At 38.7% G+C, this 13,412-nt stretch overlaps 1 protein-coding gene across 5 annotated transcripts in view; it reads right to left on the bottom strand.

The window, feature by feature from the left end:
• The window catches only part of LOC132897922 (C-terminal-binding protein 2), a 245,156-nt gene that overhangs the window by 70,463 nt on the left and 161,281 nt on the right, over positions 1-13,412 (bottom strand). For 3 of the 5 annotated variants that reach the window (XM_060939203.1, XM_060939204.1, XM_060939205.1), the window contains exon 2: positions 2,877-3,080. The exons of 1 other annotated variant lie outside the window; for it this stretch is intronic. In XM_060939203.1, the coding sequence (XP_060795186.1) occupies positions 2,877-2,934 (58 nt within the window). In that variant the 5' untranslated portion in view covers positions 2,935-3,080. Of the gene's footprint in view, positions 1-2,876; positions 3,081-8,047; positions 8,079-13,412 lie in introns of those variants that run through there. One more of the 5 variants, XM_060939206.1, reaches the window with a different exon arrangement.

Below are 13,412 nucleotides of genomic sequence, written 5' to 3'. Positions count from 1 at the left end.
CAACAGCAAAAATAGAATCCTGGGTATAATCACCATTTCCTAAAAATCCTAAGGAGATAGAGAGATAGACACTTTATCGCTCTAACGAGAATCACGGATGGACAGAAAACATAAAACCGGCATAAAAACGATGAAAAACAAGGTTTATTGTCTATCACAACATGAAAGGGGGAAAAAATGTTAACAATTTTTAAATTTTACAAATGTAAATATTCAGTATAATCTGATCGAATCATCTCCTTCCAGTCAGTCTGTAATTGTGATGATACCTGTGATGCAAGACACACACACACACACACCACTACAGATGGCTTTGTCTTTAAGTCTTTACCAAATGTGTGTCCACAGTGCAGCAGTATGGCAGGATGCCTGTGTGTGTGTGTGTGTGTGTGTGTGTGTGTGTGTGTGTGTCTGTCTCTGGTCCAGCAACCTGCACTGCTGAGGTCCATCTGCCGTCCTGCACGCCGGCCAAAACCCTACTGCAGGTGAAGCTGAGAAATCCTGCCAAATTCTCATCTCTCTCCCATCACAACCCGTGTCTTTAAATCCCCACCATAAAGACGAGCGAGACTCACGCTGCGCTCCTCAGCAACATCTTACTGACATGATCACAGAAAGCGTGCCAGGAACTCGAGGCAAAAACTCCCCGTATAAAGAGGAACACACGACGTGTTATCTCAGGAAACATCAAGGAAAGAAATGTAGGAATAAAAGAGATACAGTACCAACCGTGCAAACAAGAATGTTCCAGCAGGCAGAGAGAGAAAGAGAGAGAGAGAGAAACAAAGAGAGAGAGAGAGAGAGAATGAGAAAGAGAAGGAGAAAGGGAAAGAGAGAGAGAAAGACAAAGAGAGAGAAAGAAATAGAAATAGCAAGAGAGAGACAGAGAGAAAAAATGAGAGAGAAAGAAAAAATGAGAGAGAAAGAGAGAGAATGAGAGAGAGCAAGATAGAGAGAAAGAAAGAGAAAGAAAGAAAGAAAGAAAGAAAGAAAGAAAGAAAATGAGAAAGAGAAAGAGAGAATGAGTGAGAGCAGGAGAAAGAGGAGAGAGAAAGAGAGAGTGAGTGAGAAAGAGAGAAAGGGAGAGAAAGGGAAAGAGAGAGAGAGAGAGAACGAGAGCAAGATAAAGAGAGAGAAAGAAAAAGAAAGAAAGAAAGAAAGAAAGAAAGAAAGAAAGAAAGAGGGAGAATGAGAGAGAATGAGAGGGAGAGAGAACGAGTGAGAGGGAAAGAGAAAGAAAGAGAGTGAGAGAGACAGAAAGACAAAGAGAGAAAGAAATAGAAATAGCAAGAGAGAGACAGAGAGAAAAAAATGAGAGAGAAAGAAAAAATGAGAGAGAGAAAAAGAAAGAGGGAGAGAGAGGAAGAGAAAGAGAGAAAGAAAGAGAGAGTGAGAGAGAGAGAAAGGGAGAGAGATAACAAAAGCAAAACTCTACCACACACAGTGTTGTTCCTCGATCAACCCAAATTACACATTCACTGCACGAACGTAAATATCGACACCTATCTCACGCTGGTTTCCTCAAGCTACAGCTCACGATTCTTTGCGATGGTTATGGATGAAAATGAGGCGTTTGGTGGCGACGCTTCCCCGAACTTCAGGAAGTGTTCTCAAACCCATCTGCGAGTGTTCGCCGCTTAGTTTGCCGATACAAACATCGCCATCAAGCTTCAATGTTTTTCATGACGTTTTTGGCCACTCATGAGGCGGAAACACACCAAAAAACAACTCATGAAACTCAGACAACATTCACAGTGCATCGTACGATTGGTGACGATGCTACCAAACTTTTCATCGACAAGTATTCGCGAGCTGTAGCTTGACCAGGGCCAACCCCTTAACAAAAAACAACCTGGCATCACCATATCACCGAACACCAGCTTTATTTTGCGTGATTGATTAAAAAAAAGTCAAAGACCTTCCCAGACCAGGACCTGGTCTTCCCAGGCAGGCTCCCGTCCCAGTACTAACCACGCCCTAAAGGCGCATTGAGCAGTGCCGATCCCCACTTCTATAACCCAGTGTACCTTTCATTGTTAGTGTATTGTGTAATGCGTATTGTGAACTTGACTGCGGACTCGATTGCTTATTGTTTGTCTGCGGGTGGAAGAAGAGCGCATGGCTCAGTGCAGATGAATGATGGATGTAATTACAGGAAGAGTGTTTATTTACAAACAGGCAGGCAAACAGGTCAAAAACATAAGACAAAGAAAGGCAGGATCGTGAAACAGGCAAAGGTCACGCGACACACAAACAGAACGGTGGAGGCAGAGACAAAAGGCGGAGTCCAAATACGCAAAACAAAGTCAAAACCAGAAAGACACCGCACAGATATAAGGCTTGGTAATGTGAGACATTCGAGACAGCACGTATATGTCGCCAAGTCTGTGTGTTTAGACAGGGTTTATAAGCACATGCTGCGATTGCACTCTAATCCAGAACAGGTGCATGGTATTGGAATGGTGGTCTGAACACAAACGCATGTGGACGTGACACAGTGATGTTTTTGTTTTTGAAAGCTCGTAGTAAAAGAGTTCGTTATAGCGCGGTTGCAGCGTACTCGTTTATACAGTATAACTCATTTTGTGTCCCGTTGTTGCTGTGAGCGGCCATGTTGATTTGACGTCACTTGTTGAGCAGGCGTATGCTTTGTTTTGGTCTAGTCGGCGCTCCAAGTTGCGAGATTTAGTTGAACGCAGTATTTTACTACAGCTTTAGTATTGGACTGGATTTATCCCGTACTGTACGAATGGTTCGAGAAAATAACATCTAATTATTCGCATGTGTTTCTCCGCCATGTCAAAAAAAAAATCAAATAGCTCCACCCACAAAGCAGTTATGCAAATCAACGGACACAGAATCCGAATCGTCCTTACCCTCGCAGATTCTGTCCAATCGCTGCCTTTTTACTTTGTGTTTGTCGGTCAGAGCCATGGTGGCGTAAAGACCCGCCTCTTCCTGTTCCGCTTCCTTTTTCTTTCTTTCGTTTTCTCTCTCTTGTCTTCTCGGTGAATGGGGCACAGGTCAGGCTCTGGTTACAGCGCCGTGTGCCCTGAACGGGCCAGAACCCCACACAGCACCTACAACATAACACACACACACACACATTATTACATATTGAGCCCAGAACACACAACACTGCCAAAACACGCACACACAATGTCATGACGGAGTAACATTTTTTTCCCCCTCAGATCCAGATCTGCGTCAAACATCTGCAAAAAACCAGTGAGGCATAAACATGATGTGATGCGAATCAATAACAAGCAGCTCGTCCATTTCTTTAACAGATCAAAGCCACCACAGCCCCGCCCACTTGTTTTCTATTGGATCACAAGATCGAGGTTCATGAATTCACGGTTCAAAGCTCTCCACAATCAAGTCCGCATGAAGCGACAGTGAGCAGTGCGGGTAAACGACAACAATCAGGAACGAACCTGATTGGTGGACGTTCCACGACACGACACGACACGTAACTATAAATGGATAAAAAGTATGTTGTACTTTAATGAATAAATAAATAAACTGTAATCACTGACACATTACTGTGGTGTAAGAGGAATAAAACACTTTCCTGCAGGAAAATCATCAGCTCCTGGATGGAAACAGTAACTCTCTGACGTTGATTGTTTTCCTGTTACAGCATGACACACAGTGGTTTATTCCTTACTTAATGGTTTACTTCATTATTAACAGCGTTACAAATCGAGAGAATAAAATAGAAATGACGCAATATATTTGTATATAGAAGTTCATATAAATGTAACGATGACAACATCATCATTATATCATCCACCGCAGTTTAGCCTGAGTGTCCTGTCATGATTATAATCTGGACTTTGATACAGAAACACCTGTGTGTGTGTGTGTGTGTGAGAAATATAGCTGCATTGACATGCTGTGTCCAGCAGAGGGACGAGAGTTCCACTCAGAGAACATGCATCTCTCTCTCTCTCTCTCTCACACACACACACACACACACTCTTTCTCTCTGTGTGTCACTCTCACTCTCAGTCTCATCAATCTCCATGTGTAACCCCACAGTGCTGAAACCTCCTGATCCAGAGGAACCCATGCTTCACACTGAGGAATGTTCTGCTCTACTCTACTGCTGACTCTGTGTGTGTGTGTTTGAAAGAGAAGTTCCAGGACTTGACTAAACTCGTGCTGCAGAAGCGGAAACTAAATCGGCTGTGTTCCATTTCCAGCGTCTGCTGGAATGTGTTTGATTCCCTTCACTCCACAGTCGAGATCTTGGTTCTCGGACTGTAAAGTTTTTGTAAAGAGTTTCTCATCTGAAAAACTTCCAACACTGAAAAAATAATAGTCAAATTTTAAATTCAAAGAGTTACACAGCTGAACCAGATTTAGGATTTTACGATCATAAAAAAAGAGTGTAATTGTTGAATAGAATGAGTTTCGATTTTGAAAACAGAACGTTTTCGAAAACAATTCTGTAATAAAGCAAAATGTAAAATTTCACAATCATTAATGGCATGACATTAATCAAGTAGAATTAGGAATTTTATAGTTGAGTAGAATGTAGGAATTTTTATATCACAATTTTTTTAAATTCTACAATACAAAAATTACAATTAAAAGGATTTTAATTAAACAAAAAAAGGTTTAGAATTCCACCATAAACATTTAGAATTCCAACTTGTATAAAGTTCAGAATTCCACCCGACATGCTTTTAGATTTCCACCACATAAACATTTCTAATTCCAATTAATAAAAGTTCCACTATAAACATTCAGAATTTCACCATAAACATTTGGAATTCCAACTTGTAAAAGTTTAGAATTCCACCCTATATAGAGGTTTGGAAATTCCACCATAAAATTCCAACTTGTAAAAGTTTAAGAATTCTACTCTACATACTTTTAGAATTCCACCCCATAAAAGTTTAGAATTCCACCAGACATACTTTTAGCATTCCAACTCGTAACAATTCAGAATTCCACCATAAACATTTAGAATTTCAATTCATAAAAATTTAGAGTTCCACCCTACATACTTTTAGAATTCCACCACATACAAGTTTAGAATTTCACTGAATAAAAAGTTTGGAATTCCACCATAAACATTTAGAATTCCAACTCATAAAAATTTAGAATTCCACCATACATACTTTTAGAATTCTACCACATAAACACTTCTAATTCCAACTAATAAAAGTTCCACTATAAACGTTCAGAATTCCACCATACACATTTTTAGAATTCCACTACATACAAGTTTAGAATTCTACCACATAAAAAAATTCCACCACATTTAGAATTCTATCATGTAAAAGTTTATAATTCCAACATATACACTTTTCAAATTCTACCATATATATTGTAGCTTTCTACCATACAAAATTTTTGAATTTCACCAAATGAATTGTTCAGAATTCCTCCATAAACTTTTAGAATTCTACCACATAAACATTTCTAATTCCAACTAATGAAAGTTCCACTATAAATGTTTATAATTCCACTTTAAACGTTTCAAATTCCATCACACAAAATGTTAGAATTCCAGTACAAACATTTAGAATTCTACTGTATAACACTTTAGAATTCTAACATACACACTTTTAGAATTCTGCCACATAAAAGTTTCAAATTTCACCAAATAAAAGTTTAGAATTTCAGCTGATAAAGGTTTCAAATTCCACCATAAACATTTAGAATTCCAACTCATAAAAGTTTAGATTTCGACCATACACATTTTGAGAATTCCACCATACATACTTTTAGAATTTCACCACATAAAAGTTTAGAATTTCACTGAATAAAAAGTTTAGAATTCCACCACAAACATTTAGGATTCTATCATGTAAAAAAGTTTAGAATTCCACCATAACACTTTTTGAATTCCACCATATTTCGATTTCTACCATAGAAAATGTTAGAATTTCACCAAATTAACTGTTTATAATTCCACCATGAACTCTTAGAATTCTACCATATAAACATTTCTAATTCCCACTAATAAAAGTTTCACTATGAATGTTTAGAATTCCACCGTAAAGGTTTTGAATTCAACCACATAAAATGTTAGAGTTCCAGTATAAACATTCAGAATTCAACTGCATAAGCATTTTTAATTCCACCATACACACTTTTAGGATTCTACCACATAAATTTTAGAATTTCACCAATAAGAAGTTTAGAATTCAAACTCATAAAACTGTTGAAATCCACCATAAACATTTAGAATTTTACCACCTAATTGTTTAAAATTCAACCATACACACTTTCAAAATTCTAACATAAATAATTTTTGAATGCCACCATATAAATTGTTAAAAATTGTAAACATTCAGAATTCGACTGCAACTTTTAGAATTTAACGGAATGTTAAAGCTTTATGTGTTACTCCAATTCTAAGGTCCCTTCACTGGCTTCCAGTAAGCTACAGAATTGATTTTAAAGTATTGCTGCTGGTATACAAATCTCTAAATGGCACAGGGCCCAATTACCTCTCTGATATGTTGCAGCAGCCTAACCCAATCAGATCTACCAGATCAAAACAGAAAAATTTACTATTAAAACCAGTTGTAAAACAAAGTATGGCGAAGCAGCTTTTAGCTACTATGCAGTACAGCTATGGAACCAACTGCCAGAGGACATTAAAAATGCTCCTGCTGTTGGCAGCTTCAAATCTAGGTTAAAGACCAAGCTGTTTTCTGATGCTTTCTGTTAAATAATTAATATTGTCTTTTTTTTTTAAATAATTTTTACTTTCTCTGCATGTTTTAAATTTACTTTAATTTTAACTTTATTCTATTTTATTCTTTATTCTATTCTGCTGGTTTCTTTTTTTTCTCCTCCTATTTCTACTTCATTTTATTATTTTATTTCTACTATTGTTTAATTCTTATTATTTTCTTTTAATTCTTTTAATTGTTTTAGAATAAAAATAAAATTATTTTATGTAATTTTATTTCTCTATTGTTTACTGTTTTTGTTTTTACTTCTGTAAAGCACATTGAACTGCCATTGTGTATGAAATATGCTATATAAATAAACTTGCCTTGCCTTGCCTTAAGTGGTGATTTTTTTTATTACTTTTATATGTTCAAATTATAAAAGTAAAAAAAATATTACCATATAAAGCTTTAACATTCTGTCATAATAAACGTTTGGAATTCGACGATATAAAAGTTTAGAATTATATTAAGATTTTAATACAATTTAGATGTGTAGAACTGAACACTTTGAACATGTTGAAAACAAAACAGTACAAAAAAAATCTGTGCAATTCAATAAAAATCCACAATTAAATACAATTAATCTAAAATCATACAGCAGAGCAACCGGGAATTCTGTAACACAATTTACAGTTAAATAATGACAGAATAAAGCAAAGATCCAGGAGGAGATGGGATTTAGAATTCTCAAGCTGAATTTTACAGTTCAACAGAACAAATCTGTTCTATAACACACACACACACACACACACACACACACACACACACACACGCACACACAGTGAGTGAGTGTGGATTGAGACGTGTCCCTGAGTCGAACTCATCACCTCCTCCAACACTCATTTGTCACTCAGTGTGTATAGTGAGGAGTTTGGAGGAATCATGTGATCGTTCCTACCCCCCCCCCCCCCCCCCCCCCACAGACAGCATCCATTATGAACAAGATTCTCAGTGTTCATCGAGAACGGTCACAATAATGTGTGTGTGTGCGCATCTCATGGCAATCACGTGTCATACACGTCCTTGTTGGTCATTGATATAACCAATGCAAACACCCTACACACACATACACACACACGGCAGCCACACCTCCTTCACTGGAATTGAGACACAGAGGCCACGCCTCCTTCACTGAGACAGGCAGACAGAGGCCACGCCTCCTTCAGCCTCATGAAGACACCTGACCAGGAACTCGATGTTGTGATTTGAGACAAGGCCATGACATTTACCTCAAATACTCATCACCATGAAATATTTATTGAAGCTTTGTGTGTGTGTGTGTGTGTGTGTGTGTGTGTGTGTGTTTGAAATATTTTCTGTGTGAATTATTTAAAAGGTCAGGGCACCTGCATGCTGCGTGATCCACATCGACATGGAGAAAACGATGCACATCACCAGTACAGCAAAAAGGAAAAAAAAAAGAGCCGTGTTTCCAAAGAAGACGATCACAGTCTGTGTGTCACGCAATTTAAGTTTCAGCGAATTTACACGAAACTTTCCTGACACTCAGGACCGAAATATGAAGCTCCTCGTGTGTGTCTGGAAAAGACGACTTCACAAAAGCCAGTTTTCCTTCGACTTCATATCCATAACACGTGCAGATTTATTTATTTTTTTTAATTTGTGTTAACGCTGATCAAAACAGAATAAAAAATGTTTTTAAAGCATCACAGTATGAAATGACATTTATATTTATGTGTTAATTCATTAATTTTACATTCAGCTTGGAAGATCTTCAAAATTTACGCTGCATTCGACTAAAACTCGTCACTAAAAATTTCCAGCCTCCGACTTGGAAAAAACAAACAAACAAATCTTCTCAGCTGTTCTGAATTCCCACTCGAGTTCAGAAAGTGACGTCAAATCAACATGGCCGCTCACAGACTCAACACTAAACACAGCAGCACTTCTGATCTTTATACCGTACGAGTTACTGTATACTGTACAATACACACTCACCGGCCACTTTATTAGGAACATCCTAACATCCATCCACCTGGAAAAACATGCGATTTCAATTTTTGTGTGACTTTCTTTCTTTCACTGTGGTATGTGTGTTGGTTCGAGCCAGATGAGTGTGAGGTTTGAGTATTTCAGAAACTGCTGATCTCATCCTGTGGTTTTCACACACAACAGTCTCTAGAGTTTACACAGAATGGTGCGAGAAACAAAAAACACTGAGTCGAGCGAGTGACAGTTCTGTGGGTGGAAAAAACAAACGCCTTGTTGATAAGAGAGGGTCAGAGGGAAATGCACATTGGTTTGAGGTTTTTTTTTTTGCCAGGAAGGATATAGTAACTCATATAATCACTCTTTACAACCGTGGTGAGTAGAAAAGCATCTCAGCACGCAACAGAAAAATAAAAGAACACATTGGGTTCCACTCCTGCAGCCAAGAACAGGGATCTTAGAACCAACAATGTGTTCCTATTAAAGTGGCCGGGGAGGGTATACAGGTATTAGCTTTAGCCTGCAAAAAATATACATCATTCATTAGACTGGAGGCGTCGTTGTTTTTGTATGAAAGTCGAAAATGACTCGATTACGAGTTACAACTTCATATTTCTGAGGTAAGACGACTTGGAAGACATAAAATGGCATCTTATGCTATTTCTGATATTTAACAAATACTTCAAAAGGTCAAAACGGAGTAAATGGAGTAAGGAGTAAGCCTGTGGTTTTCTCTCACTTTCCGTAGTAATGGATTAAGTCAAAATAGTATCTAAGTACGTTAACAAAGTACAATTTCTCAAGTATTTTCCACCTCTGTGTCCACATATAACACACAACTTCAGTAAAAATACACACACAGGAAGTGCTCCTTTGTACCACGTTTCCAGATTAAACAACAGCTACATAATAAAGCGCAATTTCATCATCGAGCCAAAAAACCCCAAAACAATCCCAATCCCAGTCGCACCTCTTTCAACACGATTCCAAAACATGATGCCCATGTGAGAAAAAAACCAGGAAAACAGGAAGCTCAAACAGGTCTCACTCAAAAAGCCAAGAACGAGTCTCTTTAAAAATATCCGCTTACGTGACCGAGAGTTTGCCAAGGCTGAGAGTCCATGATCAAAAAAATTCAAATAAAACGATAAATAAAGGTCGAGGAAATCCTGCCTTAACAGCATGCATACAACATATGTGACCCCTCACCGAATCCAGGGACGCATGTCGGCCGAAACGAATCCGAGATAATCGCAAAAGAAGCATTTTTTTTTTAAATTTGTGATTTTTGTTTTTTTCCATCATGTGCAAGTTGAGATCTTGAAGAATGCAATCAGTATTTCAGATAATAGATTGTTTTGTTGGAAAAGCATACATTTTTTGTTGCAAATTGTCTCGTTTTTGTCAGGACTGTAGCCTGCTGGGGGGTGTGGGTAAATTACCATATGGGCCATTCACATGATGATTTAAGTCTTTTTTTTTTTTTTTCGCGAATCAGCTGTATGATCCGAGCTGAGCGCATGGCTACTTAGCTGCATACAGGCGTGTGATTTCACTATGGAATGAGTTACTAAACAGAGTGCAGAGGAGCTGAAACACCGCGAAGCAAACAGACACTCGGTATTTACATCGGAGATCACCATTTCTAGCAAAAAACACCGCAACCTCGTTTTCCAGATTGAATGGAATACTTGAATGATGGGATGATACACGGACCGTTCTAGAATTACATTCCATCGGAGGCATTGGTGTGTGCAAGGCGCCGTTTCTCTTTCTGATGGGGTGAGTTTATTAATCTAAGGCTGTGTGGTTATTTTTGCATGTAACGGAGAGTGTTGTGGTTTGGTTAAGCCTAGGTCACAACCGGACGTACGATTTTTTGGCCGTGTGATTTTTGGCGTTTCCCAAATCGCTGCGTTTTTTTTTTTTCACGGAGAAAGACGCGCGTTGGCCGTAAGTTTGTCTTGCAACCTGAAAAAAACGTAAGCGCCCGTAGAGTTTGTTTGACATGACAAAGAACCTCTGCGGCCGTCTGCGGCTCGAAAATCAGCACGTCACACGCGCGCTCTCGTGCGTTTCATGCGCGCTCTCCGTGTGTTTCTTGCGTTTTTTGCATGTAGACCGGCCGTAGGAGCACATATGGCCGGTTGTGACCGAGGCTTTACATGAATCTAGCGTTGTGTTAGTTGTGTCATCATCGTGCTATCTTTCTTTCTTACGGTGTGAGTAATTTTTCAACCACAAAACGTTAAAGTATACTTTAGGACTTATTTTTGTACTTCATAATTGTGTTGGGCATACTTTGCATGGAAGGAAAATTGACGTGGTGATCTTTGTTTACATGAAAGTAGCATCGTGCTAGCTCGTAGGGGGTAGGGCTTTCCTTAATCTCATGCAAATGAGCACCATTATGTGCCCGCCCTGCACCCAGAGTAGCTGAGATGGAAAACTTTGAGGGCGATTTTCTCCCTTTTCTGTTTTAAGAAGTATACACTTTCAAAAGGCCACACATTCTTCAAATATTGTCAGATCTCCACATGGAAGGCATCATTGGAAAGCTTAGAAACTGTACTTTCTGAATCTGTCAATAACTCAAAATGCCCCCGGGCCAACATGTGTCCCTGGATTCTGTGATCTGCCACATATGAAAAGAATAAAACACTCAGGGTTGTGCTTTTAAAGCGAAAATAATCGGTGATGGGAAAACTTGAGTAAACTTCACCACCACACTGAGTAGGACACGTTTGCTGAATGGTATTGTTCAAAAACAGGTGAAAAAGAAAACCTGAATGAGGAAAACCCCGTCGTTTTCTCATCTTCCTGCTCACCAGCAGCTAAACACAGAGTCACGATATTCCACACACAGAATCCCAACAGTGTTAATCTTATAACAGACCTGCAGCCATTGAATAATTGCTTACAGTGACTGAAAATGTCAGAAAAGTCTATGCCGCTGGAGGAAAGGAACAACAGTGTAGTGTGAGAAAGGGTTAAAAAAGAACGAACAAACAAATAAACTGCATGGATGCACATCATGCATCCTCCGCTCAAGATTGGGGCCTGGAGCTGCACCACAACTGGCAACCAGAGAGCAAATTCGAGTAAAAACAAGTGTTGCCAGGCAAAACAAACCTCACCCGGTCGCACTTATGATGAATATGAAGGAAGATATCGCGGAAAAAATAAAAATAGGTACTCTATCAAAAATAAGTATACTTCAAGTTAATTTTATTAAGTATACTTAAGTGAAGTTAAAGTATATTTCCTTAAAGGGGTACCAAATATAATATATACAGTTGCTGATGTGACAAAGTAACGTATTCTTAAAGGGATAGTTCGGGATTTTTGACATGAATCTGTATGGCATCCCCATCAATAGTGTCGTGCAAACACACTGACTTACCCCTGACAGCATCCTGTGAGTCCAGTTCTTGTCCAGTTTTGGTCCAGACGAAAGTAGTCCGGCAAGTTTGTTGGGGTCACGAAAGTAAAACGTTTTTCGTCTCAAAACAGTACGTGTTCAAAAGAGTGATATATTTGCATCACAAAACCGTTGCCAAATAAAAAGTCAGACCTCGAAATCGCTTGGCACTATTTTCTCTCCCTTGGTATCACTGCGCGCTGTCATGTTGACATCTGCGCAGGAATCAACACCTTTCCCATTGTTTGGCAGTGATTAGGAGTTCAGATCAGCGGCGCTAACGAGCTAATTTGAGAGCAAGAACAGCGACAAATTTATCACCTTCTATAACCTATACAATAATATATTTGTGAAAATGGTGCGCACTTGCGACTATCCAGGCTGTAGCAACAAAGATGTGGCTGAATCTCCGCACACATTTCACCGTCGTAGTCAGACATGTTGTCGCTAACTTTGCTAGCAGTAAACAATGTAGTGATGTGTCGGTCGCGAACGATCCGGTTCAAAGAGCCGGCTCTTTGAAGTGAACGACGGGAGCCGAGTTGGGGAGCCGAATCAGTTTTTTGTCCTTAGGTGCCTCAGAGAGAGAGAGAGAGAGAGAGAGAGAGTTCAGCTCAGCTGAAGGATGATTGTCTATTTGACAACCATGATCATTGTTTTGTTGCCGTGAATTCCTAAAGCTCATGATATAAATTGTCGCTCATAAATTGACAGGTTCGGTCGGCAACCGCCTTGGCATGGCCAGATTAATCTGCGGTATACAACGAGACAGCAGTCATTATAACAGGAGCAGATTTGCTGTTCCAGCGGCTTCTCATTACTGGTGGAGCAGAGTGCGTCACTTTTTTCTCTTTTTACATGCGCTCAAGGTGCCACATATTTTGTTGCACATTGTTCTGTGTTTGTTAAAATAATTTCCAACTTTGCTTCATAGCTTCTTAGGCCTGATTTATACTTCATAATTTATTTTGTGGCATTTTGTTCAAGGTCGAGTGTGAAATAAAGCCATAAAGGATAAACAGTTGATGTCTTCTGTGTATTTTATATTGGTAATATAACACAGTTTTGCATTATGTTTGTGAGAAAATAATTTATTAATTGGTAAGTAAGTTTTATTTCTATAGCTAGAACATTGTTACACTGCTATACTTTACAAAGCTTTACAATGGCTACAAAAACTAAAAAATAAAATGGAAAACATCCTATTGATAAAATATAAATAATAATGTAATTAATTAACTAGTTAATTGCAGCAATTAGATCAAAAATAAAATCTCAGGAGCCGTTTGGGAGCCGAAAGAGCCGGCTCCTTATAGTAAGAAGAGCCAAAAGAGCCGGCT

The sequence above is a fragment of the Neoarius graeffei genome, chromosome 14 (assembly GCF_027579695.1).
Source record: "Neoarius graeffei isolate fNeoGra1 chromosome 14, fNeoGra1.pri, whole genome shotgun sequence".
Taxonomy (NCBI): domain Eukaryota; kingdom Metazoa; phylum Chordata; class Actinopteri; order Siluriformes; family Ariidae; genus Neoarius; species Neoarius graeffei.
The sequence above is the reverse complement of the archived record's forward strand: the minus strand, read 5'-3'. Positions and strand labels throughout refer to the sequence as shown.